The sequence below is a fragment of the Seriola aureovittata genome, chromosome 16 (assembly GCF_021018895.1).
Source record: "Seriola aureovittata isolate HTS-2021-v1 ecotype China chromosome 16, ASM2101889v1, whole genome shotgun sequence".
Lineage (NCBI taxonomy): Eukaryota > Metazoa > Chordata > Actinopteri > Carangiformes > Carangidae > Seriola > Seriola aureovittata.
This window is the reverse complement of record NC_079379.1, coordinates 3010940-3037586: the sequence shown is the minus strand read 5'-3', so window position 1 is coordinate 3037586 and position 26647 is coordinate 3010940. Positions and strand designations below refer to the sequence as shown.

General features: G+C 41.1%; 1 protein-coding gene across 1 annotated transcript in view; it reads right to left on the bottom strand.

Annotated features, from left to right (window-relative positions):
• The window catches only part of LOC130183317 (POU domain, class 2, transcription factor 1), a 64494-nt gene that overhangs the window by 12841 nt on the left and 25006 nt on the right, over positions 1–26647 (bottom strand). Inside the window, exons 2-5 of the mRNA XM_056398618.1 lie at positions 4498–4560; positions 4123–4151; positions 3519–3575; positions 959–1099 (exon numbers count right to left, since the gene is read on the bottom strand). Coding sequence (XP_056254593.1) covers positions 959–1099; positions 3519–3575; positions 4123–4151; positions 4498–4560 — 290 coding nt within the window. The remainder of the gene's footprint in view (positions 1–958; positions 1100–3518; positions 3576–4122; positions 4152–4497; positions 4561–26647) is intronic.

Here is a 26647-nt window from a genome sequence, read left to right as displayed (position 1 = left end):
GAAAAAGTAGAAGTATGGCAACATAAGGACGAGAGATGATAACACAAAGTCCAGGGCGAGAAGAAAGAGCAGTGTCAGTTAAGTGTTCCAGGATTAGAGGTGTAGGTGAATCTGTTAGCAGACAGTAAAAGCATGCCAGAGCAAGACAAGAAAGAAAAGCCACCCACTTAGCTTAAAGAATCCTTAGCTTAGGTATTTCACCCAAATGCAAATACAGTTCCCTGGAAGACTTCACCACAAATTGTGCAAGTGTCTTCCTGTCCTTCAGGGCAGGGCAGTTAAGTACTTACATGAGAATATGTTCCCGTCTGCTAGGAGTCTCAAAAATACTATACTACTATTAAGCATATTTGGAGTTTGGAGCTGAGTATCTAATTCTTTAGTTTGGTTCATTTCAAAGTTACCTAAGTGACAAAGTTTAGACATCTTCAAGATAGCAGTTCATCGTTTTTGGAAATCCCACACTGCACCAAAACCCCAAGAATCCAGAGATATCCTTTTGAGGTTGTTGCAAGAATCTGGATCATATCTGGAAATTCTTTGACAATGACACATGCTGTGATTTCATCATACACGGGGTCATAGTTTGAAATATTTGGGCAACGACATCTCTGGATTCTGGGTTGTTTTGTGCAGTGCCAGAGAAGTAAAATGAGCTGAGGGCAAATTGAAAATTGGACTGGATTCTCATATTTAGCTACTTCTTCTGTTCTTACTTATAGACCATATGAACCATCAAACATAGAAAAGAAATGAAATGAAACTGGGGCTGTTTGACAGGTCATCAAAACTGTCTGTCAAATAAAGAAAGTTTCTTCTGTTTGGATTGTAGATTACTACACCACATTATGAAGTGATGAACTAAGTTGTCAGGTGCTGCTATAGTTCCAAAGCATTTTTCTTGTCTAATCTAGACATACACCATTGATACTGAAAAAAGAAGGGGGCATTTTCTTACCCCTGCTAGCTGACTGCCAGCTAGCATCAGCTGTGTGTGGTGGTGTTGGGTCTGTTGCTGCTGCTGTTGATGGGAGGGAGGTGCAGGAGGAGCAGGAGTTACAGTGCTGTGGGTCATCTCAGAGCTCTCTTCGCTCTTTCCCTAAAGGAGAAATAAAAAGGAACATTTTCTTTTAGCGACAGTCATTTGTTTAAACTGCGTTTATCCAAGGAAGCAACCTTCTGCATCATACATATATATATATATATATATATATATATATATATAATATATATATATATATATATATATATACGTATCACACTGAAACACACAACTACACTAAATAAATACAACTATTGTCATCTGCTGTGGACAATCTGACTAGATGTGTGTTTTGCTGGAGCCAAATGTTTTCTTAAATCAATGTGGGAGAGTATAAGAAATTAAGTGCTGTTAAACACAAAGCTGCAAGAAAACGTTTCTGAAATTATAGACCTTAAACTTCAGGTTGGGGGAGTTTGAAATCCATAAAATATGTCCCTCTGTTATTAAAGCCTTTGTGTGCAAAATCCTGCAAGTCTAACCCTGATATGCTCATCATCGTCTCATTAACAAGAAATAAAGGTGGAAATACCAAACACAACCAGGAGTGTGACACTGCTGTGGATGGAGGCAGTGTATGGAGTGCCAAATATGCCAATAAATAAGGAATAAATAAAAGAATTAAAAAAAAAAACAAGTCAAAATATAAAGAAAAATACAAGAATAAAGAAAATGCTTTTCCCCTATTGCTTTTGCTTTTCCTCTTTTGTCTTTGCTTGGGGAAAAGCAAAGGCAAAAGGGGAAAGGAAGGTATAAGTAAATTAAAAGATGTGAAGGAATATATAAAAGAATAAAAAAAATGCTTTTCCCCTATTGTTTTTGCTTTTCCTTATTCCCCAAGCAAAGGCAATAGGGAAAAGCAAAAGCAATACGGAAAAACAAAAGCAATAGGGAAAAGCAAAGGCTATGGGGTAAAAGTATTTTTTATGCTTTATGTTTTCAAATTTTTTAATTTACTTATTTGTTCCTTTATTTATCCCTGTTTATATTTCCAGATTTATTTTCTTATTCTTTTATATGTTCACTCCTTTGACTCCACAGCAGTGAACATAACTGTAAATAAAAGTCAATCAGTTTGTGCACACTTCAGTGACCAAAGCCAGGCTCACAGATTATTTTTGTAGCCACTGTGCATGAACAAATGCGCCTAATTAGACCTCATTTCTATCATATCTCTATTGCCATTCCTACTTTGTCTCGGATACAAAACACAGAGTGAGTGATAAGCTGGAAAGCATAATTACAAGTGCTGCAAAGCAGATAAACCAGTTTTCTCACATGGTTTATCGTGGTTTTAAAGCAAATTTTAGAGTTAAGGGAACATATTTCTCATGAAAAGATGAAGCAGACTGTGCAGGTGAAAAGCAAAAAGCCTAAGTCAAAGCTTCAGCTTCTCTCTCTCTGTCTTGCTGCTTACCCGGGTCGAAGTGTCTGCCGGTCATCTGACCAGGAAGACGACTCAATCCTCCTCTAAACATTCCAAAGCTGCTGACCTCTGACCACTAGCTGTCGTTACCTGCTCACAGTCCTGTCATTACCCGTCCATTCCCACCGTACTGCTGTACATCTCTACGTCTATCACTCACTGTCACTGCATTGCATCCTTTTCTCTTTCTGCCTTCTCTCTCTGGGCTCTTGGCTTCTCAGTGAGGTGGGAGTGGATAAGGTCACCTGATCTGCATGTTCGATGTTGTCTACAAGAGTCTCCCCCCGGACGACAAACCCGTAAACCGCAGCATTCATGTCCTCACATGTACAAGTTCATACACATACACATAATCACATCTTTACATGCTGGGATGCAGACAAAGCCACATCCAGGTAGGATTGTTGTTTTCAACATACACACACAAAAACACACATGAATGATTTCAGAATCAGTGACGCCTGTTAAATAACTTCTTATAACTCATTTTTATAGACTACTATAGGCTTTTATTTGTGTGTGAAGTCTTTTTATCATCTCCATATCGCCCTTTTATTGCTTTTACTTTGTTTGCGTGTGTGTGTCTCCATGCGGCATCTGCTCCCTCCAATTGTCCTTAATTATATTGAAGTATATAGTTTGTCCTCCCTCTATAACTCCACCTTAATTCTGTCCTGCTTTTGATTTGACTTGACTTCGATCATTGCTTTTGATTCATTTGTCAAAGCACTCTGTAAACTCTGTTATTAAAAGGTGCTATAAATAAAGTTATTATTATCATTATGAAATCCATATCCTGACACCTAAAAAATGGCCATACATAATATTTAAAAAAATAAGTAGAATTATAAGCAAATGTCTTGCCTTGGCTCCGTAGTAAAAAATAATTAATGAGCACACACACATAGAGGTTTAACTGATACCGTTTTCTGGTATTGAAGCTGTTGACAGCAAATATTGTTGAGAATGACACACACACACACACGCACACACACACGCACACGCACATGCACACGCACACACACACATTGCATCTATGAAGTTGCTCACCTTGCTGCCAGCTGGTGTGGGGGAGAAGCTGAAGGGGCTGTTTTTCATTGGCTGAACCTGCAGCAAGTGGAAAAAAAAACAAACACACACATCAGTATGATCTGGTGACGGATTCTGAGGAAAGATGAAACACCATCCAGAAATGTGTCACAATGAATCACAGCTACTCCCTCCCTGTAATAAACTGCTGACACTGTTCGTTAGAAATTCAACACAAGTGGAGAATACATGAAAACCACAACAATTGTAGAGACATGAAGATGTTCCCAAAAATACTGAGAGATAATTTAAAAAGAGAAGAAAAGTTAATTGCAGTTCACAAGAAAAAATGTTTCCCAAAAACACTGATACTGCGTGAAAAAAGGTCATGACAGCTGATAAATGATTTTCAGTAAGGATTTAAAGCTCTCACATTACATGAGAGATGATTACATGAACAGTTAAGTAACATTTTGATTTGATACAAATATTGTTAATGTAGTGAATTTATTTATATATTTACTGCATTGCATTAATTTACAGTTGCAAAAATCATAGTCTGTGATTCAACAACGCGCTCAGTATCATTGGAGTCAAGAGTTCAGAATGAATGTAGAAAACTAACCTGGTCATCAGGGCTGTTTCTGTCAGAGTCTGAAACACAAAGGGACACATCAACTGTTTATTAGACAGTGTGTGTGTGTGTGTGTGTGTGTGTGTGTGTGTGTGTGTGTGTGTGTGTGTGTGTGTGTGTGAGTGTGAGTCATATAAATTAAATTAAATTCACTGGAAAAGGATAACAGAGGATGATAAGATCAGATTGTGAGGTGAAATTAATGAATTCATGTTCATGCCTGATCAAATACCTGGACATTGAAATAAATAGTGAAAGCTTACTGACCAGGATTAGACATGTGTAAAGTAAATAAGTATTATAAGTATTAACATTATAAAATACCTGTGTGTGTGTGTTTGTGTATTGTGCGTGTGTGTATTGTACCTGAACTGTCCCCTGGATAGTCAGCCCCAGGCTTCTCCTCTGCTGCTTTAGACATCCTGATATCTGCAGGAAACACACACAGATACACATCAGACAAAATACACACATACACATACAGGTAATATCATACTACCGAAGGTGACAGGTGTCAGAGACGCAGAGGGTTGCTGGTTCGAATCCTGGTCAAGACACACTAAACATAATAAAAAAACCCAACGTTTAAATACACAGCAGTGAAAGTGTTATTAATGTTGTTGATGGATTAAACATGAGATAGATGACAAATGACAAAATAATATGTTGTCATATAAAATTATTATTATCATTTTAAACTTTTGTAATTCAAATAATTCCAAGCATTTTAATTATCATAATTTGCATATAAATATTTGTATATAAAATGCATGTGTGGCATCCTACAGTTGTGCTGTAATCAATCCAATTATATATTATAATAATTTTGGAGGAAAAATTATGTCACTCATTAACAAATTAGTTTCAGAATAAATAAAAATAAAATACTACGTTTCAGCTATAACAACGTTTATTTTTTTAGTGAGACTCTGCTGGAATTTGAATTTCAAGATTTTAGTCACTTTTGGTTTTTACTGTGAAAAGAAAACTGATAAAATCTACACATTTCCAGCTGGTGTTAAACTACAGAGATGATTGTTTATAACACAGGAAAAAAAAAAAATCACATTTTCACTGTGATATTAAGATATTCACATTTTAATGTTAAAACTGTCCATCCACTCACTACCAACACCCCCCCATCCCCCCACCCCCGCTTCTCGTTTTCTTTCACCACACAAAACAGAATACAAACAATCAACGCTTCCTGAATGAGAGGTCAACTCCTTCCTGTTTTTCGGGTCAAAGGTCAATGTGGATCAATACTGTCAGAGAGCTCTTGAATTCCAAATAATAGAGAGAAAAGTTTGGTCCGACTGCAACAAATAATTTCAAGGAATATCTATTAGAAAAAGTTTGTTCTTTCAAAATAAAAAGTGGAAATAGAATGAAATGGCTGTTGTTCTGTGATAACCTTGTAACTGCAGTGCTGGTGATGAAAGCTGGGATAAAATCTGAAATACATCACTGTCGAGATAAAACCAAAGATGTTCCTGTTGGTTTGTGAAAAGTTAGGGCTTGGACAAAACAGTGCAGCAGTGACGAGATGAGACTTTTAAAAATGACCCCGGCTGATAATTTCACCCTGTTTTCATTAAACATGACGAGAGGAAAACTCTGCTGAGCATAAACTTTATACTTGAGCAACAAAAAATGATGATACTGTTCTCTAATTTGGTTCTTTAAATGCAAACTTTATTGCCCCAGGAGGCAACACTGCGGTGAGGAATCAGCTTTTCCATCCTAACCACCCCCGCTTCGTGGTGACTTCTGGGATTGCACGAGTAATTGGTCCAGGAAGCACGATGCCAGAGGAAGTGCTTACCTGAGCACCAGACATTACTCAGCACCACCGCCGCCGCCGCCATCTTGGATGAAACCCTTCCTCACCCCCTGCTCTAAGCTCTTCACATCTGTCCTTCTTGGGCTTTTAGAAATTGTTTCTCTTCGGCCCAGGACTCGACCAGAGCGGAGACATGTCGATAGAGACACAGTGAGAATGTTCTGACTTTCACACGAGGTTCATGCGTCTGACAGCGAGCTGAGGTGGGAAGATAATCAAAGTACACCCCATAAAACTACAGCCAACATCTTCTACCCTGCTACTCTTCCTCCTTGCTATAATTATAACTCCAGCTTCCGTCCTGCTGCCTCACTGCTGCCTTTATACCCACACACACACACACACACACACACACACACACACACACACACACACGTCCACACTTTCTGTTTGATATACTGTAGAAAATGTAAGACGAGCACACTTGAAAAAGAAAGAAGAAGAAAGGCTTAGTAGAAATTATATGTAAGGCCAGTGTGAAGGAGTGTGTGTCTGTGTGTGCGGTGTGCTTGTGTTTGTGTGTGTGGTAATCTCATCATCAGGGTCACAGACAAGTTCAAGGTGTGATGAGAGGAGGTGGAGAGGAAGGAAGGAGGGTATGAATGAGCAGGACACAGAAAGACAAAGACAAAGAGAGAAGTGCAGAGCAAATTAGGAGGAAAAAAAATAAGAAAAAGGTGGAATAAAAGAGAGAAGGACTTGTGTTTACACTTCTCCTTTTCAGGTTTGACTTCACTCCTTTGTCTTGTCCATAATTACATACATTAGTGTCAACCTCAACCTACATGGTAATTATCCTCCAAAACTAGCTTAAGAACAGCTGTCTGGTCAATATGAGTATAAAGTAGCTGGTGTCATTAATATCATTTTCAAAATGTTTGTTATTCATTCAAATAACACTTTGTAAGTTTCATTACCTTGTTTTGTTCAAAATGCAGAAACCAATATGTTTCTGGATGAATGTAATTAAAGGAAAATACATTTTCTTCGCAGCCTGAATCAATGTCTCTACAAGTGGAGAGTGCGCAGTTTCATAAAGGAACCAGACGGGGGCAGCGCCCTCTTGGAAATGCTGAGCAGGAGTGTGTGTCGGTGGACGAGCGCCTTACACAGTAATAAGTCATCTGAAAAAACATCTTTGTTTAAACAGTAATAATTCTGAGGTAAGAAGAAATAGATCTGAGGATGTAAACAGCTGCAGGAACATTCGGAAACAAGATCTCTGTTGAAGTAAATGAATGACCTGGTAAATAAATTATAACCTCCAAACTGAACTTCACACGTGATAATCTTCAGTGAGACGACAACATTTTGAATACACATTTTAAGTTACTTTAACTCTATCAATTGTTTACCTATCTAAAGCCCAACCATCGACAGGAGTCGAGAATTATCAACAGCTGTGAACTACTTTGTCCCTTCGCAAAAAATTAACTTAATTATTAAGTTATTACTTATTTATATATTACTGTCACCAAATCAGCAGAAAACCACAAATCCAATCCAGTTGACTTTAATCCATATTACTACTGAATTAACTCAGATGTATTTACACGTCTCAATGTTGTTAACCAAACTTAATGTGTGTATGATTTTACTGAGCATATAAATTAGGGTCTGTTGCAACATCAGCTGATAAATTAAATAGTGCATCATTAAAAATATTTACTATCACTAACATAAGCTGGTAAAAACATCACAACAACAAACAAACCTTCAGAAACACACTATTGAAATAAACTATTTATTTAAATGCTGCATCAAACATTGGGTTAAATGTAGCACCTCTACCTCAACACACACACACACACCGCACACATCGCGCACACACACACACACACACACACACACACACACCTTATTATTCCAGGCTCCTTCGTCCTCTCAGCATATGAAGAGAGGGACCCCATAAAATCATTTTATCATTCCACCCCCCCACCCCCTCTCACCATAACGCCTCAACTGCCCCTAACCCCTCTGGCCATGGGGCCTTTTAACCCCCACCCCCCATCCATCCCAGCCACCTCATATATGCTAACAAATCAAACACACCAAACCCCAAATGTCACAGATGTCCAGAACACATTAAATTTTATTTTTCCCTGATCAGGTTTTTAGTCCAAGCCAAACACACATACACACACACACACACACACACACACACACACACACACACACACATCTCTGCAGCTACTTGTGTGTGTGTGTGTGTTTATGTGTGTGAGTGTTTGTCCACAATCTCTTTGATTTTGACTGATTCTATATTTTCAACAAGCTGATTTCAGTGTAAAATGTCCCTTCAAGTTTCAGTGACCACCGTCCTAACACACTCTTCCATCCCCGGGGCAGTTTGACAGCAGCCGCTCGAATGCAAGCCCCCCCCCCCCCCTACTCATCCTATCTGTGCTAATAGCATAGAGAGAGGGAGAGGGGGTGAGAGAGAGAGGGGAGAGAGGCCACTGGGCAGATGATGTATCTGTCTTCTGGGGTTGACATGGCCAGGGTGCCTCTGTGTGTGTTAGGGAACAGTGGGGGGGTGGGGGGGTGGGGGGTGGGGGATGCAGGGTCACTGTCAGGGAATTAGAAAAGGGGGAATGAGTGAGAGGGGGGGGGCAGGAGGATAGAATGGCTGGAGGGGTCCTAAACTCACCCCCTCCCTCCATTCTCCCTCCTCTCTGCCCACCCACCCCGCCTCGGTCACGCCTGTCAGGGGCCGGTGACAGACGGCGCGTGGGTTTATGTGTGTGTGTATGTTTGAGGGGAGGTGGGGTTGGGGGGGCTAGGGGGTTCCAGCGCTGTTTGGCGTGTGGATGTCAGAGGTCAGGCACATGGTCTCGGCCACCTCGCGCCTCAAACACACACACACACACACACACACACACACACACACACACAAGCTGCCTGCTGCCTGCCTTTTCCACCTGTCCCCCGTCACATTCACTACCAAACAAACACACACACACACACACACACACACACACACACACACACACACACTGTGTCAACGAGCGAATCTGCAACTGCTTTCATGAGAAGATCTGAGCTGAGTAACAGAAAAACTGATCGGGGTAAAAACTGCAGGAACGTCGTATTTAATAAAAAAAACTGGTCCAACTTCAGATATTATCAATTAATCTGCTGATTATTTACTCAATTAATCAATTAGTCAAAAAAAAACATTTACAGCTGCTCCAAGCCGAAGGTGATGTCTTCAGTTTGTCTGACCAACAGTCAAAAATCTAAAGATATTCAAAAGAAAATCCTCATGAAAACTGACTGAACCATTGATCCATTATTATCAAATAGTTGCTGATTAATTTTCTGTTAATTGATTAATCGCTGCAGATCTAATTATGTTAGACAGTATACAGTCAAGAGGAAAAGGAGACTGAGGTACAATCTGAATTTGTGATGTGGAGGTGGATTTTAAAGCTCTTTGTTGAGACCAAGAAGCTGCAGTGACTTTGGAGATAATAGTTATTATAATTTCAATGACTGTAAAACTTTTAGTCACACAAACATGAAGACGTCTGAGAAAGTTGAGATACCTCAGCGTTAAAATAAAAAAAGAGCAACTTCTCTCATTAACTCTTGCACAGGAGTTTGGTTTCTAATGTTCAAGTAGCTCTTAATGTCATAAACAAGCAATTTCAGATTTAATGCTCATAGCTAAAATAAAATATAAAGATCATATAAAGTTAACTTGAACCTAACTAACCCAGAATGAAAGTTGCTGTCAGTGTAAAGTCTTTTTAAGCCTTTTGCATTAAATCTCCTTTTTTTTCTTTTCTATTTCATTTCAAAAGCAAAAAGCAAAAGACAAAACATGAACTGAATTTAAATCTAAACTTATGAACTGTACAGCAGCTGCAGCGCTGAGCTGTTCCTGCAACAATTGCTTCAACACATCTGAGAAAAAGGACAATGTGTGCTATGTCTCAATTTAACGACCATCACACAATCTGAAAACAAAGGTCGGAGCTCTGGATATATTTGTTTGCATTTAATGAGAATTGTTCTGCTTCAGACTGTAGCAGCATTAAATAACCATGTCAGCCATACTGAATCCTGAAAATGAGAAATGAAACTGTACTTCCAGATTAGGTCACCCTCCTGAGTAGATTTAATTTCATATTGAACTCTAATGGCTACTGTTAACAGGATTCACGTGTTGTTGGATATTTATGTGACTGAAAATAAGACAGCTCTTCCTAATTTGAGTCCTGAGATTCTTCCAGCTGCAGTAGCTGCTCTCTGCTGCCTACGCCTTCACCCCGACTGAAAAATGATCTATTTCAAGTCTGACCCTGGTTTAATAAGTCCTGCAGAGGAGAAACACACAGCTGGGATGCACGCTGATTCATTTGTCACTTTCCAATATAAACTGAGTGTGTTTGGATTATTGGTGAACATATTTGGCTGCGAAAAGACTGAAAAATTGAAGGGACTGATTATGTTTGTGGTGCTGACAGGGAAGAAGCTAACGAGTTAGCCGCAGCGTGCTAGTTGCCTTTACATCCCGACTTGACATGTGGTGCAACAGAACCTGAGCTCCAGCTTCAACACTTCCTATTAGTATCCCTCCTCCTTCACATTGTCCCTCACCTCCCACCTCTCTTTGTCCTCCACTCGGTCCATCCTTGATTTATTCTGATCTTTCCCATTTCCTTCCTTCCTCTTCTCCCTTAGCTGTAATATGGCCATCTCACTTGAACTTCTCTTCGAGCTATCTAAACCCTTCTACCTGTTTTCCCTCCCTTAATTCCTCCATCCTCACCTCTCTCTCTCTCTGTCAAATTTAATCTCCAACATCCCGTCTCCCTCTCCCCTCTCTAACCTCAGATTCTTTTAATCTCTCTCTCTCTGCCCTCGGCTTCATTTTCTACAGTGTTTTGTCTTCTTGTTCTCTCTCGTTTTCATAAATCTGACTTTGAGTCAAACACATCAGCAGAAATCATTCTCATTTGGTCAACTTTCAGGCAAACCTGAATGCTGAATGTGACATTAAAGCTCAGCAGAGTGGCTAACCAGATTAACAATACATCTTGATGAGTGTGGCTATACCACGAGAAATCCTGGTTTAATGAAGTTTCATGAAAGAATGACTTCTATGCAAAAATATATACATGTGTCACAAACTTTCCATTTTTCAGTAACTTAATCAACCAAATCCTGAAGCTTTTAAAATGTAAATGTTTAAATCTTTATGCTACTGTCATATTATGGAAAAATATTCTTAAGTGTGACAATATGTAACCAAACTATTTCATGTTGAAGCTGCAGACTGAAATAAACTAAAGAATGATTTAACTGTGGTTCTGCATTAGGATCCAAAATCCACCAAAAATAGATGATGTCTATCTTAGAGTAATGTTTGTGTAACTAAAACTCTAATTTGCCTCCCTCTCTCCCTCTGTGTCTTTATCTCTCTCTCACTCTTTCCCCCCTCCCTCTCCCTCTCTCTCTCTACCTTCCTCCCTCTCTCCTTCAGTAGTGGTCAGCAGCAGCGGTCATGGCACCACTGGACAGCGCTCTGCTAGCACAGGACACACAGACCCGTTGCCAGGCAACAGCAATGAAAGATCACTGGGTGTGTGTGTGTGTGTGTGTGTGTGTGTGCATGTGTGTATCCACATGTGTGCACAAGTGTATGTGTGAGCATGTCTGCTGCTCACATGTTTGTGTGTGTACCTGTGAGTGTTAATCATTAAGAATAAACATGTTTCCCTGCCTGTAGCTGAGGCAAACAAAGTGCTGCATGCTAATGTGACCACTCATGTTTACACTTTAACCAGCAGCATTAAAGGATTATTCTGCTTCTTCTTTTTTTTTTTTTTTTTTTGGGTGATATTCACATCATAGTTATCTGATAAGAAAAAAGGTGAAGCCAGAATAAATTCACATTTCACATGAATTAACAATGAGCTTGTGTTACAGTGTTACTGCAGGCAGAGCTAAAAGAGTTCCCTGAATTAGGATATTTCAGTTTCAATAGGTTGTCAAGAATATGGTTCATGGTCACAGTCTTATGTCCACACAAAAGATAAACTACTTCCAGATTTTATACAAAATACAAACTATTTCCTAATTTACAAAAAGTCCTTGTGCATTTCAGTTTGCCCACTCAGGCTTTTAACAACGCTAATCTGTAGGAAAACAGTCTCACTGAGCAGTTGGTAGTTTTCATATGTGAATGGTTTTATGGATCTCTATACAGAGGAGTTCTGTATTGTAACGGCCTCTCGAGAGTGAATGAGCAACATATGTAGACGATGGTGCTTCTCTGATTCATGTAGGCCAGTGTTTCTGTGAGTTTATGCACAACTGGAAAAGTACTGCATCCATGTAGCTCATATGTGAGTCAGAGACAGAGAGTGATTACATGGGTGCGCGTGTGTGTGTATGCACGCATGTGTGTTCATGAGCGTACGTGAACGTGCACGGGGGCGAACGCCTTCCAAATATGTCTCTAGAGTGTTTATTATATCCGATACAGTACCTCTTTCTCGCACCACATATTTCTGTGCCGATCGATTCCTCTGACTCCCGACAAGACAATAATCGCACCGCCCTCCCTCTCTCCTTCTCTCCACCATTATTACTGCCCTCCCCAAGGAGCACAATGCAAGGATGGAGGGATGGAAACAGAGAAATAAATGGAGGGAGGACAAGGGGAAGGAGGAAATGGCCACTGTGTGTTACTTCCTTTCCCAGAATCCCTGAGACGGAAACAAATGAGCAAGAAAGATGAAGACAACTAGCAGATGCTGAAAATTTGGGGAATTTTGGGGGATAACAGCGGAGGTTGAGAGACATGACAGGGATGGTTTCAAAGAGAGGAAACAAGGGAGGTAAAGAGACCGTGGGGAACGATGGAGAGAACGCAAGAAGAAGGTGATGGGACGGTAGGGACGATACATTAAAGGAAGAAGCAAAAACAAATGAGAAAAGAAGATGAAAAATAAAATGACAAACAGACAACAAAAATTTAGCAATGTGTGGATAATGGCCGACGGTGGAAAAAATAACGAGGTGTGCTGAGAAAGAGAATCAGAGGGGGAAAAAAGCCCCCCCCTCAAAAAAAAAAAAAGAGAGAGAGAGAGAGAGAAGAAAAATGGCAAGAGCAAGACTGAGTGAGTGGATGAGTGGAGGGATGCTGGGACAGTTAGTGAGGAACAGAGCAGAGTCAGGAAGGAAATAAATGAGCAAAGATTAAAAAAAAAGAAAAAAAAGAGAGAGAAACAAGCAGCCAAAAATTTAGAACATGGTTGATAATGGCAATGAGAGAGAAAAACTGAAGACAAACTGAGTGAAAAACAGAAAAAGAATGAAGTGAAGAAAGGAATAAAATGGACGTGTACGGAGCAGAGTGAACTGTGGTGTGACACAGCATCCTCACAGGAAATAGCAGGAAGGAAAAGATAGTGACAATTGGACTAACAAAGACACACAGCCTCGCCTTGATGGTGTGTGTGTGTGTGTGTGTGTGTGTGTGTGAGTGATTGGATGAAGAGGGAGGGGGCAGATTGTGTGGAGCAGAGTCAATGACAAAATGAACTGATGGGGTGGACAGAAAGATGACCAAAAAATGAGATGGAGGTTTTGGAAAAGAAAAGAAAAAAGGGTTTGATAAAAGCCTCCGAGACACGGCCACCGTGCAGCGGAAAAATCCAGTTTCATGTCCGGACTAACCTGGATGTATCATCGCTGTATGTTCTGGTAGCAACTCATAAGAGGAAAAAGACTCAGAGATAAAACCATAATGATAATTCCTACTAAAATCAACAACAACAAAAAAATGCAAGGAAAGTGCCCAAAGAGACTAAATTTGAAAATCTCACTCAATCCTTTCATTTTGGTTTGATTTTGTCAGATTTCTCTCTCAAAACGTGCAATCTGGAAATTCTTTCTTAAAGATTAAAAAAATAAAAAACAAACAGAGACTCTGGATGAACTGGTTATTTGTGGTACAGATGTTTCAGGAGCGACTCTGAGTCAAAATCCTGCAGCCTCCTTTTCAGCTTGACCACCACATTTATCCGATGGGGGGGCTGAAAGGATCTCATAAGTCCAGGGATGGCAGAATTTTCTCCACCCATAGAAGATCATATTATCCTTCAATTTGGAGTTATGAGCTTGTCATGTGACTGCGGGGATATTTATGTTCAGACTATTTGGATTCAGGGTGAAAATCTCAGTGCTGTGTCTGAAAAAATAAAGCCTCAAAAAAAAAAAGAAGAAAGAAAATTGTCATTGTAATGAAATAACATCTCTAATTCTGATCCTGATATTGACTCGTTCTCAACAGGTAGGAGAAAATGCCAAATTTGATTATCCAGCTCTACAAGTGCAAACAAATGACTGAGTGAACGAGGCGTGTTGGAACCAGGCCGCCGTCCTCTCCTGCAGCCATGGACGCCCGGTGATCTATGGTGGGTGCTGCGAGCCGTTAGATGGTTAGGTTTACAGGTTTATCGATTGGACCCGACTTAAATTGGCTCCCAATTAAACAGAGCGCTTATTTGACCTCTTTACCCCTTCCTGTCCTCTCCTTTCCTGTCCCGTTAAATATCCCCCCTGCCCGCTTGCCCCACCTCCATCTCTTCCTTATTCTCCCCACCTCCCTTGCACGGAGCTCCTTTCCATCGACACATCCATCTCTTGCTCGGTGTAATACCTCTACACCCTTCCCCCCTTCGTCTACGGCCGTCACCCCATCCCCATTCTCTGCTACCAGCACCTACCCCCCTCTATTTAGACCCCTCTCTCTCTCTATCATCATACAACACTGCATTTGTTTCCTTTCTCCATCCTTTCCCCACCTTCTCCCCAGATCTGATCTTTGCTCTGTTTCTCTCTTACACTTTCTCTCAGTCAATCCATCAATCTCTCCTTAAATAACAACGATGAATTATTAAACGTATTTATTCAAACAGCATTAATTATAAAATATAGGCGGCTAAGGATGGAGAAGGAAAAGAAGAAGAAGAAAAGAAGGAGGACGAGGGGGTTCTGGGAGTTAAAGGAAAGGTGGAGGGTGAGGAGGTTTGTGGTTAGGGTTGGAAATGGGGGAGAGAAAAAGAAGAAGAGGGAGGTGAAAAGGGGGGGTTAGGAAATTGGTGTGGCTAGTGGAACAGCTCCCCTCCCTCCCCACCACCCCATCCCTTGCTCCCTCCTCACCTTCCCTCCCTCCCTCCCCTTCCCCGCTCTGCTTTGTATTCTGCGGGGATGACAGGGGGAAAGCTTTATTGCTCTGAGTTTGTATCGATCGGGGCCCCGCAGAGGGGGTAGCCAGACCCACGCACACTGGAGGCCCTTTCGCAGAGGCCGACGACTCATGCCTACAAGCCCCCGCCTCACCCCACCCGCCAAACACACCCTTCCCTCTTTTCTTCTTCTACCTCTCCTCCTTCTTTCTCTCACTTTCCAAACTGCGGGCTCCTTTCTCTTGTTTTGAGAGATGAAGAGACGAAGTGCGGCGGCTTTTATTTACCTGCGCGAAACATCAACGCAACCGAACACAGAACGCCTCACACCTCACACCGGAGAACAGACTCTAAATGAGAGTGAATGAAAACATGATCTCTCTTGCAAAAGACTTTCCAGCCAAACGCACACAAGCAGCGGTGAAACACATTCGCCGGGAGCTGCAACACTCACATACGCTTATATGTTGCCGCAGCTCACAAGTGCACACACACACACACACACACGCACACACACACACACACACACACATTGCCAAAACACAATCCCAGGCTGCAGGGCTGAGCTGCTGTCCTGACCAGAGTTGCATCAGAAATCCCTAATCTGGGAGCGTGACTGTCCTCAGTTCCAGCAGGCGGGGATAAGGATGCTCCGGGCAGATTCCAAATTTAAGGATAAGATGGGATGGGGATGCAGGTTCTGAAATCACCCTGAGGGACGAAGGGATGGGATGGAGTCAGGGATGAGAGGGGGGTCCAGAGGGGGTAAGGTTAGTGGTATGATCTGCCCCCCTTTTGTGCCCTCGCTGTGCACCCAGGAGCTAGTCCCAGCATTCCTCGGGGTTGAGGTCAACGAAGAAACATGGGGACCTTTTATTTCTGTATATACAGGTAAACAGTGTGTGTTAAGTGGAACTAGTGCAATTCAGAGGTACAGCTCATTGTCTGGACTGAGTTTCTGATTTTTCCAAATATTATTTTAAAATCTATTTAACTTTCCACTCATGTATTTAGCAAAGGATGCAGAATGAGGTTCAGTTTTTAACATTTGCTGGTTTTCCATTGTTCAGTCATTCAATAAAATATAAACACTCAGCTTGGACAGTTAGAAGCCTTTGACGATAAGGACCGTGTTCACATGGACACAAGTGCCACAAGACGGAGAGAAACAAAGAGCTTATTAGCTGATTTCATACGAAATGGCTTCTTCTAGCGGCCCGATGCAAACAGCACAAGCAACATAGATTATTACAAAATAAAATAAAACAAATGTTTTCCTGTAAGGATGTCCCAGACAATCCAGGATCCAAGTCTCACAACTTTCCGGCCACCAGCCTGAATCTGTAACCTCGCGGCCGCCGTCGCTGCCTTCCACTTAACAAACTCCATTTTGTTGAGGTGGGCTGAACGAATCGGCGAGCCAGCCATGGAGAGAGAGAGAGATAGAGAGAGAGATGGACGAATGGACGGCTGGAGGGAAGAATGGGTGCTCAAGGCCACCCTGCTCTGACCCCCCCCCCTCAACTCTTTCGCTCCAGAGTGGCTGTTATCTCTCTATTTTTACACTCCTTCCATCAACAGACCGCCCCAGACCCACTTATGTTCACTCACCAAATGACACATGGACACACACACACACACATATATAGAAACACACACAATTACAGATGTAGACAATGACCGTGGTGCTGCTAAGCCACTGAGTCATCAAGCGAGTGTAGCGTTTTTTTTATGTGTTATATGAGTCTGTATGTGCACTGGGTGACCTTTTACAGACGCTGCAAATCACCTGCTGCCCCGCTGTTTGACCACAGCTTTGATCAGGAGCCGTTTTCTTCGGCATCAGGACGATTCAGAAATGTTTCACTGAAATGTTCTGCTTCACTTTTGTTTTATTTTTTTAAAGGAAATTTTATATGTGCAAATGTCAGTTGAGTGTTAGTGAAAAAAAAAAAAAACCATGATAAAAGCTCGAATGTGCTGTAAATCAAGGTTGTTTCATTCAGGAGATTTTGAAATAAAAATTTTTTCATCAGAACTATTTCACTAGTTTATAACTTAAAAACATTTTTAAATTAAATTACAATCAAAAGCGTGTGACAGAGGCAGTTTCAGATTCCATGAAACTGCTTTGATGATAAAAAAAAAAACACTGAAAATAATCACATCAGTGAGGTTAAGGTAACAAACGTCCATTACACACACAGACACACAGACACACGCACACACACACACATACACGCACAATTACAGCCTTCCAGAGCAGAGATAATTGTAACAACCATAGAGAGAATAGGTGTGTATGTGTGTCATTGTATAGATCAGATCCATAGGGGGTAGACTACATAATAACAACCAATTTAATGGAAAAGTGTATTTTTTCATGGGTGGAATGTGTGTGTGTGTGTGTGTGTGTGTGTCTACGTGCATTTAGCCTGTAACTCACAACAGGGATGCCAGCATGACGCCATTATATTTTTCACTGTAATATTATGCCTTACACTATGTGCCTTTATTGTTTGTCTTTTTTCAGTGTGTGTGTGTGTGTGTGTGTGTGTGTGTGTGAGAGTGTATGTGAGTGTGTGTGTGCACCCATTGCTCTTTATTCACTGTAGACGAAAACATGCTGGTACATGCTGGACCATCAGTGTTATATGTGCAACTAAGATCACTCTCTGCTTAACACACACACAGACACACACACACACACACACACACACACACACACACACATATATATAAATATATATATATATACACACACAGACAAACAGACAGACAGACAGACACACACACACACACACACACACACACACACACACACGTACACACACACACACACACACATGCTGCCTGGCTGACTGACCTACCGCCATTTCACACTACTGACCAGTACAAATTGGATAAGGGTCCATTCTCTCTGCACCAGCACACTTTCACACACAGACACAAGTACACACATAAACACACACACACATGCACAAACACGCTCATATACAACAATCTCAAAATGGCTGAAATGCTGTGGTTGGAGTCTGTCTCTCAGTGTCGACTAAAGTTACAAAGCAGAGAGAGGAGGAGAGGTGAGATAAGGAAGGTGTGTGTTACTTTGATTGCCACATGAATTTTGTGTTTCTTCAAAATTTTTCTCTTCAAGATTTTTACAAATTGCAATAAAAAAATAAAGAGTTAAGAGTTAAAATGAAAAATGTCCAAAAGAATTTCCTGCAAAAATCACAATTGGATAAAATGTAACGGCACACTGATGGTCACACACGTTATTGTTGTGGTATGGATTTCGTTACATGACCACGCTTTGGTTGTGTTGTGTGCATTCTCTTCTTACTGTGTTAACATCCCATTCTCTCGTCCTCTGCTTTTTTCCTGGGACCTGAACATGTGACGCAAATTGTCCATTTGTGTCAGTCGCTGCATTTCCCCTTAAACCTCTGTGTGCATTTAACCGTGTGTACAGTTGTTCTTCACTTTACTAACAGCGTGACCTTGCATACCTTGATGCCCCAATTTCTACATTATATACACATCTCGGTGTTCTCACCTCTGTATTCACTCCGATGAAACACTATCGATTGTGAGCCGGGTTTTCAATGCAGCAGCAAGGGTCACAATGCAGCACGGTACACGGCGTGCGCTACCCTCTGCTTCCCTCGTCCCCACCCCACTCAGCTTCATATAGAGCTATGTAATTACAGCGTGGCCTTGCCATACCCCCCTATAGAGTCTAATTGTGTGGATGCCAGGACCGCATGCTGCTGGTGAGCGGCTGCATTGTGTACATTTCTGATGTTTGCCTTCATGTGCAGGTCTGTTGTACTAACGTCCACACAGGCAGGGGAGTGGAAAGACAAAAAAAAAAAAAAAAACAGACACCTGTGTATTGTCCTCACAGGCTGTGTTTCTAAACTTTGTATCTATTTGTGGAAAAATTAGAGTCACATGATGTTTATGGTTCTTCATTCTGCAAAGCGTGGTGCCATTAATCCTTATAAGAGTTGGTATCATTTTTAAAAAATATATTTTTCCTGATACAGTGATAAATAAAGGTGTAGTATTAACTGAATTAAAAGTGTGATATATTCATTACAAACACACACACACACACACACACACATATATGTATGTATGTATACACAGTATTAACATCAAACCAAAATGGAAATCAAAGGAGTCCAGCAATTTATTATAGTAGCAAATACCAGCTAATTACACACTGACTCACACTAACAGAATTAAATCATATAGCTAATAAAGTTATCAGTGGTTTGTAATATTAAATGTCTGTACTTCATGCACAAGCCTGGTGTCCATGTTCATCTAAGAGCCACAAAAATCAGCAAGAACTGTTCTCACAAAAACCAAAAGAACTGAAAGATTTCCCACTTCCCCATTTTTTTCCTCTTTGTCAGTGTTAATACACAAAGATAAAGGCATTACATACGTTTTCTTGCTGGTGCAATTGTTCTGCTGTAACTGTCCACACACTATCATTAGTTATAATTATGACTATCAATAGCTGATAATTTAATGGTGTGATTAATGAGTAATTAATGAACAGGACACTGACATCCAACTGTAAACCTATAGCTGACCTGTAGATGATTAAAAGTGAGATCAGTGCTGTGAGAGAGAGAAACTTCCTCTGCAGGTATCATGGTCAAAATTCACAGAGTATGTACATGAGATGGGAGCTGCTGCTTTACTGTAACAACCACAATAACAAATCAAATATCATTTTCATCTAATAACCTGTATATTTTTAGCTAATTGTAGGATATTATCAATTGTGTCGTCTGTTTTGTGTTGTCTTTGCTAACAACACGTTTTAATTACATGATACATGTAAAAGCTCAACTAGGGACAGGAGTCAAGAATTAGCAACAGCTATAAACTCTTTATACAACACATTAGTTTCACGCTTTGTTTTGAAAATATGTTGAATTGCATTGTCCCTATCAAAGAAATAAATAAACTGAACGAAACTAAACTAATAAACTAAATATTGCTAAGTGGAAAAGGTGATATTTCAAAGTGGCAATCAAAAAATCCTGCACAGTGTCTGACTTGCAAGCAAACAATTTAATGCAACATTCCGGTCGTAAACCATCAGGCAAATTCTGTTGCATTTGAAATGTGACATTTCAAACAGATTCTTTGTTCAAACTTAAAGCAATTATCTGCAGCTTTAAAAACATGTCGTTGGCCTTCTTGTTTTGTTGTTTTGGTATCTCTGTTATTAGCAAGTTGTTGTGTATCATTTAATGAAAACTGTAAAGTGGTACGCAGTAAACAACATATTAGCCTCTCAATGTCATCAAATGAAAAACAAAAGGAGTAATATTTGTCTTGCTGCTTCAGATCCACACATGTAAGGACTCACATTCTGAAACCAAAGGGCCAGGTTTGGTTATGATGTCACATCAGGGTCTCTGGTGACCACCTGACAGTGTTGGTCTAACGTGTTGTAAATGTGTAAATCTGAATATTTGTATATCAGCGTGTGTTTGTACTCACAGCCGAGCCACATGGCCTGCTGTGTTTACATTTGTTGACGGGGGCATGTGGGGCGATATCTCACGGTAATCGATGAACAAGGGAACGAGAGGAGGGGAGAGGGATGGGGAGAGAGGGATCTGACGGGTGGGGGGGTGGGGGGTAAAAAAAAATCGGTAAGGAAAGCAGGTTATCTCCCGTCATTAATGGAGGGATTCCCGTGTGGAGGGGAGGAAGGAGGGGCAGACGGGTTGCGTAGGGGAAAGACCTGGATTCATTGAGAAAAAACACAGCGTGTTTGGCATGAAGAGAAAGCAGACAATTATCTATATTGATTAAAGCCAGCCAGCCAGCACAGGGAAGACAGAAAACTATGGCCGGATCAATAGCAAGGGAGGGAGGGAGGGAGAGAGGGATGTAGGGCAGAGGAAAGAGGGATAGTTGGAGACGAACGAGACGGTGAGGGCTCGAAGAGAGACTCAACAGATGAAAAAGTGAGAGGAAAGAGGGAGTGTTACGAGAGAATAAAAGGAGAAAATGAATTAAAGCGAGATGAGGGAGGAGTGAGAGGCGGTGAAGAAGAGATGACTGGCAAGAAACCTCACAGCGGGGGAGGGAGGAGGTCGATGAATTTAACCAACGATAGTAAAAGTGTTAATGAAAATGACGGCTGGGTATTTGATGACTTAGCATTTGAGGAGAGATCAATAAGCAGACAGATCCGGCCTACGTGAGGATAGACGTATTCAAAGACGGAGTAGAGTGACGAGGAGGGTGAGGTAAAGAGAGGGATGGAGGGATGCTGGAGGAGAGGAGAGGGGGTGGAGACAAAAGGGAAGAAAGAGATGGATGAGCAGAGGGAGGGAACAAGGACAGGTGTTTGGTTGTATGCCGGTAACATCATTCTCAGATTCTCCCTGGTGACTGGAAAACACGTCGAGGGTTGTGAGTTGTGTTAAGTTTTCTGTGCATGTTACATTTGCGTACCAGGAAACCACATCTGGATTAAAGAGACACCAAAACACTTGTCTTGTACTGCATCTGTATAGAAAAGTGTCTTATAAGACGCTAAATATAAACATTAAAAGAAATGTTGATCAATACATCATTTCAGAAATGTTCTGCTTCTCACCTCCATTTGTAGAACCTGACTATGGTTTCATCATTAACTTGACACTATCATTTACCGCAGCTATTCCAATTCAAAAGTCTTCATAAGCAATGGACAGGCCAATATTTACACATTCAAACTGTGTCACATTGTGTTACTATGCACAATGTCAAAACCTGAAACTTTGCTTCAGGTCTCAGTGAAATCCTGAGGGCCTGTTTCATAGAAAACCCACTGACACCCACACCCACACCCAACATCTGGCTTCTGTCTTCAGTGTGAGAGGGTACTATTGGCATTCACTCCCAGGTCAAATGGCTCTGCAGTAGTCAGGAGAATTTATCAGCTCCGACTCTGTTCAGCAGTGATGGAAACATGACATCTGGGTGAAAAAGCTCATTTTCGGCCTTTTACCGGTGCGATTATGTGACGTCCATCACCTCTGTCTGTAACTTCTTTGACTCTTTACCATTTCAGTTTTTATTTCTGTCTCTGTTTTGCTGGAAGTTAAACCTGATAACAGAAATAAAAATATAAGTTATACGTGTAAACCTAGATATCTTTTTATTCTTGCAACCTTTCAGAAGTTTGAATAAAATCATTTTCCCCCATAATCACTTTCCCTAACTCCACATCCTTTATTTCCATATTCTCTCTCCTCTATAATCACTTTTCTCTCACTCTCCCCCTCTTTCATTCACAATTTCTTCCTCTCAGTTTGTCACTCCAGTCCTGCCTCCCCTCTTCCCTCCACTCCTCTCTCCCTCTATCTATCCTTCCACAGGGTCAGCCTGATGGTCACCAAGGTGCTGTAGTGAGCAGTATGGAGGATTGTAGGTCTGGGGCGAAATGGCCCTTAAATGGCTCTCAAACTCACACTGGCTTTATTGATGCTCTGGCCTGATGCCAGCTAGCCTCCACGATCTGTGTGTGCGTGTGTGTGTGTGTGTGTGTGTGTGTGTGTGTGTGTGTGTGTGTGTGTCATGGGAGAGTGGTGCTGATTGCTATGTTGATTATATAGAATAGTCCTACACCTCTCTGAAAGCTTCTTAACACAGATGGTGTAGAGAGACAAGACAGAGACAGGTGGAAAACACAACACTGGTTTGAGTTTTCATGCAATAAGTGGGCTATTTATGTATATATATGTATATATATATACATATATATGTGTGTGTGTGTGTGTGACAGAGAAAAACAAGCAAAAAAGGGTTGAAATTGTATTTTCTAATTTTAAGGGCCTGCTGATTATGAAATTCACCTCACTCACAAGCTCACACTGTAAATTACACTGAAATACTATAGAAATATAGAAATACTGAGTTTCTAAATTATAAGTTTAAATTTCTGTTATCACTTCATGACAATCTTACAAATGCAGTATGTTGCCGTACACTGATGTACGTGTAAAATTAATGTGTAAACTGTTGTTTCCACATGTTCACTTGCCCTTAAGTAAGAAACCAAACAAACACTGATTCACCTGTTGTAGTGAGATTTTTCAGTATAGAAATGTGCACATAGTTTACAACTGCATGCTTTATGGTTTAAAGATCCATTAAGTGATCTCTATGACTTTGATAGACCTTTTTTATGGGCTTCTCTTGTTCAAGTCCTGCCATCTTTTAATTGACCCAAACAAAAGCTGTGTCCCCCATTCATAGACTGCGTTCTCTGAAGGTGTGGCCCTTCATAGACCGTGAAAGTCGAACCGAAATGAGACGGTCTGGTCTACGGAGGATTTCCGTACTCGCCCTTAACATTGTATCGCAAAGCGCGGCTCCTGTCGCCCAGCAACCTTAATAACACATAACTTTTTTTCACAAAAACCTGATGTTTTAACTTTTGCACCAAATACTTACATTTAAAAGTGTAATCCTCAGGCTCTCTGTCAGTGCTGTTTTCTTTCATCACCAGCATGCAATGAATCTTGGGATAGGGTGGGCCACGAGGGTTTCCACCAGTTGGATCCTTCGTGGCCCAGAAAAGAAGGACGTATTTGAAAGAGCCTTGTGCTGCTGAGATACAATCGGCCTTCAAATGCAGCCTCTGAAGTTTGCGGCCTCTGATTTGGGACACAGCTAATGACATGTTTTTATAACAGAGAGGCGTCCTGTACTCTTTCGGCTGTTTTACTTACAAAGGTATTGAATGACCAAATAAACCTTTAACTGTTTAAGTTTGTAAGAGGAGAGTGTTTAAAGGTTCCGGGTAAAGTCTTACTGTAAGTTCTCCTGCTCCAGGCCAAAACATTATGATAAGCTGCCAAAAAAGAAGCAAAGAATGTGGAAGTAAAGTGGAAATACATATTGAGGACAGTGTGTATCAATCAATGAAGGTGATGTCTAATCTTAGATCTCAGATATTGCTGATTTGAACTGGAAAACTTCGGGTTCCGATTTATTATTTATAAGCTTTTTTTGGACATTTATGATCTATATTAAATATTGTACAGTAGGGAGGTGAGTGAGAGGTGGGAGAAAAAGAGAGAAAGAGAGGAGATGACATCAAATAAAGATGTCCAACTGGATCTGAACCAGCGAGGCTGTGATGAGTAAGTCAGCATTTTGAAACTTAAGGCTGACAGCACAGTTATAACATATTCTTCTCTGTATTTCTATGTGTCAACAATGAAAGAGGAGATAACATTTCTAACTCCAACATCATATTTCATACATCACAGGACCCATTCTGACTACATTTAGATGAATGACATTCGTACTGAGGGGTTTCAAATATTACTGACAAAACATTCAACATCCAGCTGTTGTTACACACAAACCACAGTGATCAGGAAGTTAAAGGTAAAGAAATCAGTTATGCATCATCAGTAATGTCCAATCAGGGATGCTGCATTTGTGTAAACTCCTATCTACATGCTCCAATGGTCACACCTTTAAAAACATGACTGGAACTGATAACAGCATGTTGGCGTGAAAAACCACTGTGGTGGCCATATCACTCTCTCCCGTTTCACTCTCTCTCTTCACACACACACACACACACACACACACACACACACACACACACACACACACACACACACACACACACACACACTCACTCACTCACACACACACACACACACACACACACACACACACACACACACACACACACACTCACACACACACACACACAGGCTACATATGAGTGGCCTCAGTCAGTCATATATAGTTAGGAGTCTCATCCACATTCTGGCTGAATGTCTGGTTTCTTTTTCTTCAGCTGACGTTGGCATGTTACTGTGGACACAATGCAACACAAAGCACTGTGCATGCTCTCACTCTCTCTCACACACACGCACACACACGCACACACACACACACACACACACGCACACACACACACACACACACACACACACACACACACGCACACACACACATACATAAATGCACACCTGTTCTCTACCCTCCTTCTGTCTCTCTGGCTCTCAGAGTTGAGGTGTGATCAGTAGAAATCTTTCCCTCAACTCAAAAAATAAATTCAGAAACTAAAATTAATTCCAACAACTCAGACTTTAAATAAGGAGCACTGCTTTTTTTAATACCCGTCCCACATAAACGATATGCAGATATGTTATTACCGCATAACATTTTCATTCCACCGAGGAAAAAGATGAAATATTTTGATCTATTGATATGAGGACGCCTCGGTAACTAGACTGACTTTGATATTGCTTCTGACGTGCGATTGATGAATGACTGAATTCAATAAAATACAATCTAGTCTGGCAGACTTGATGAAATTTGGGATGCAAACGTATGTTAAAGTATGTTTTCTATATGGGATGGGGGGTTTCAGAGTTGCCTTAGTTATAAGGAACAGTGTGTATGTGTATCTGTGTGTGTGTGTGTGTGTGTGTGTGTGTGTGTGTGTGTGTGTGTGTGTGATTGGGGGGGCTGGGGGATCACGCTTATGAAAAATAAATTTCAAAAAGCCAGCATTACCCCTGCTCAGGCCCAAGCTCTAGCCTTTGCATTTCAATGTGAGGTGCAGCCTCCATTATTTATGACGCTTTACACCTCAAAACCACGGCCTGCCTCTCTCTACCTCGCTCACTCCGACTCTCTCTCTTCCCTTATCCCCATAGTAACCACTAACCCTGGGTCTCCAGCAACACTGTCTGTGTGTGTAGAGGGAAGGAGACAGCGGCCTGTGGGATGGTTTGACGGGTGACAACACGCAGGAAGTTCAAAACCAACTTAAGACGCTGCGCTGAATTATGACGACGTGATATTAAACTTCATATATGAAGACCTCTGGAGATTGACAGCTGGAGGATTTCACTGCTGCAGATTACTACTGATGTTTTCTCAACTTTCATTTTGGTGTTATATTTACAAGTTTGTTCAGTGATAGTAGCGGCTGTCACATTGGCATCAACCCCCCGTCAAAACGTTCACTCTTTGGTGAGCGCCTTTCTGTCTTCCTGTCTGTCTCTGCTGCCTGATAGGAAGCAGAGTTTTATCTTGACATGCAAGATACTACACTGCCAGAAAATGTGAAGAAAATCCACATGAAGGTGTGGGCTCTACACTGAAAATACATAATTACATTAGGACATCTACATACAGAATAAAGATCTGCATTCACCATGATCATCAAGAGGCTGCTTTTAAAGGTCTGTCCTTCTTTTGTAGGTCAATAGGTGGATTCTTCGTTGTCCAACCTATCCCAAGATTCACACCGGTAATGAAAGCAAACAACACTGACAGAGAATCTGAGGATTACACTTTTAAATATAAGTATTGGGTAAAACTGTTAAAACCAAGAACCTTAAAACCTCAAGTTTTTGTGAAAAGGCTGCCAGGCGACAGGAGACGCACTTTGCGACGCAGC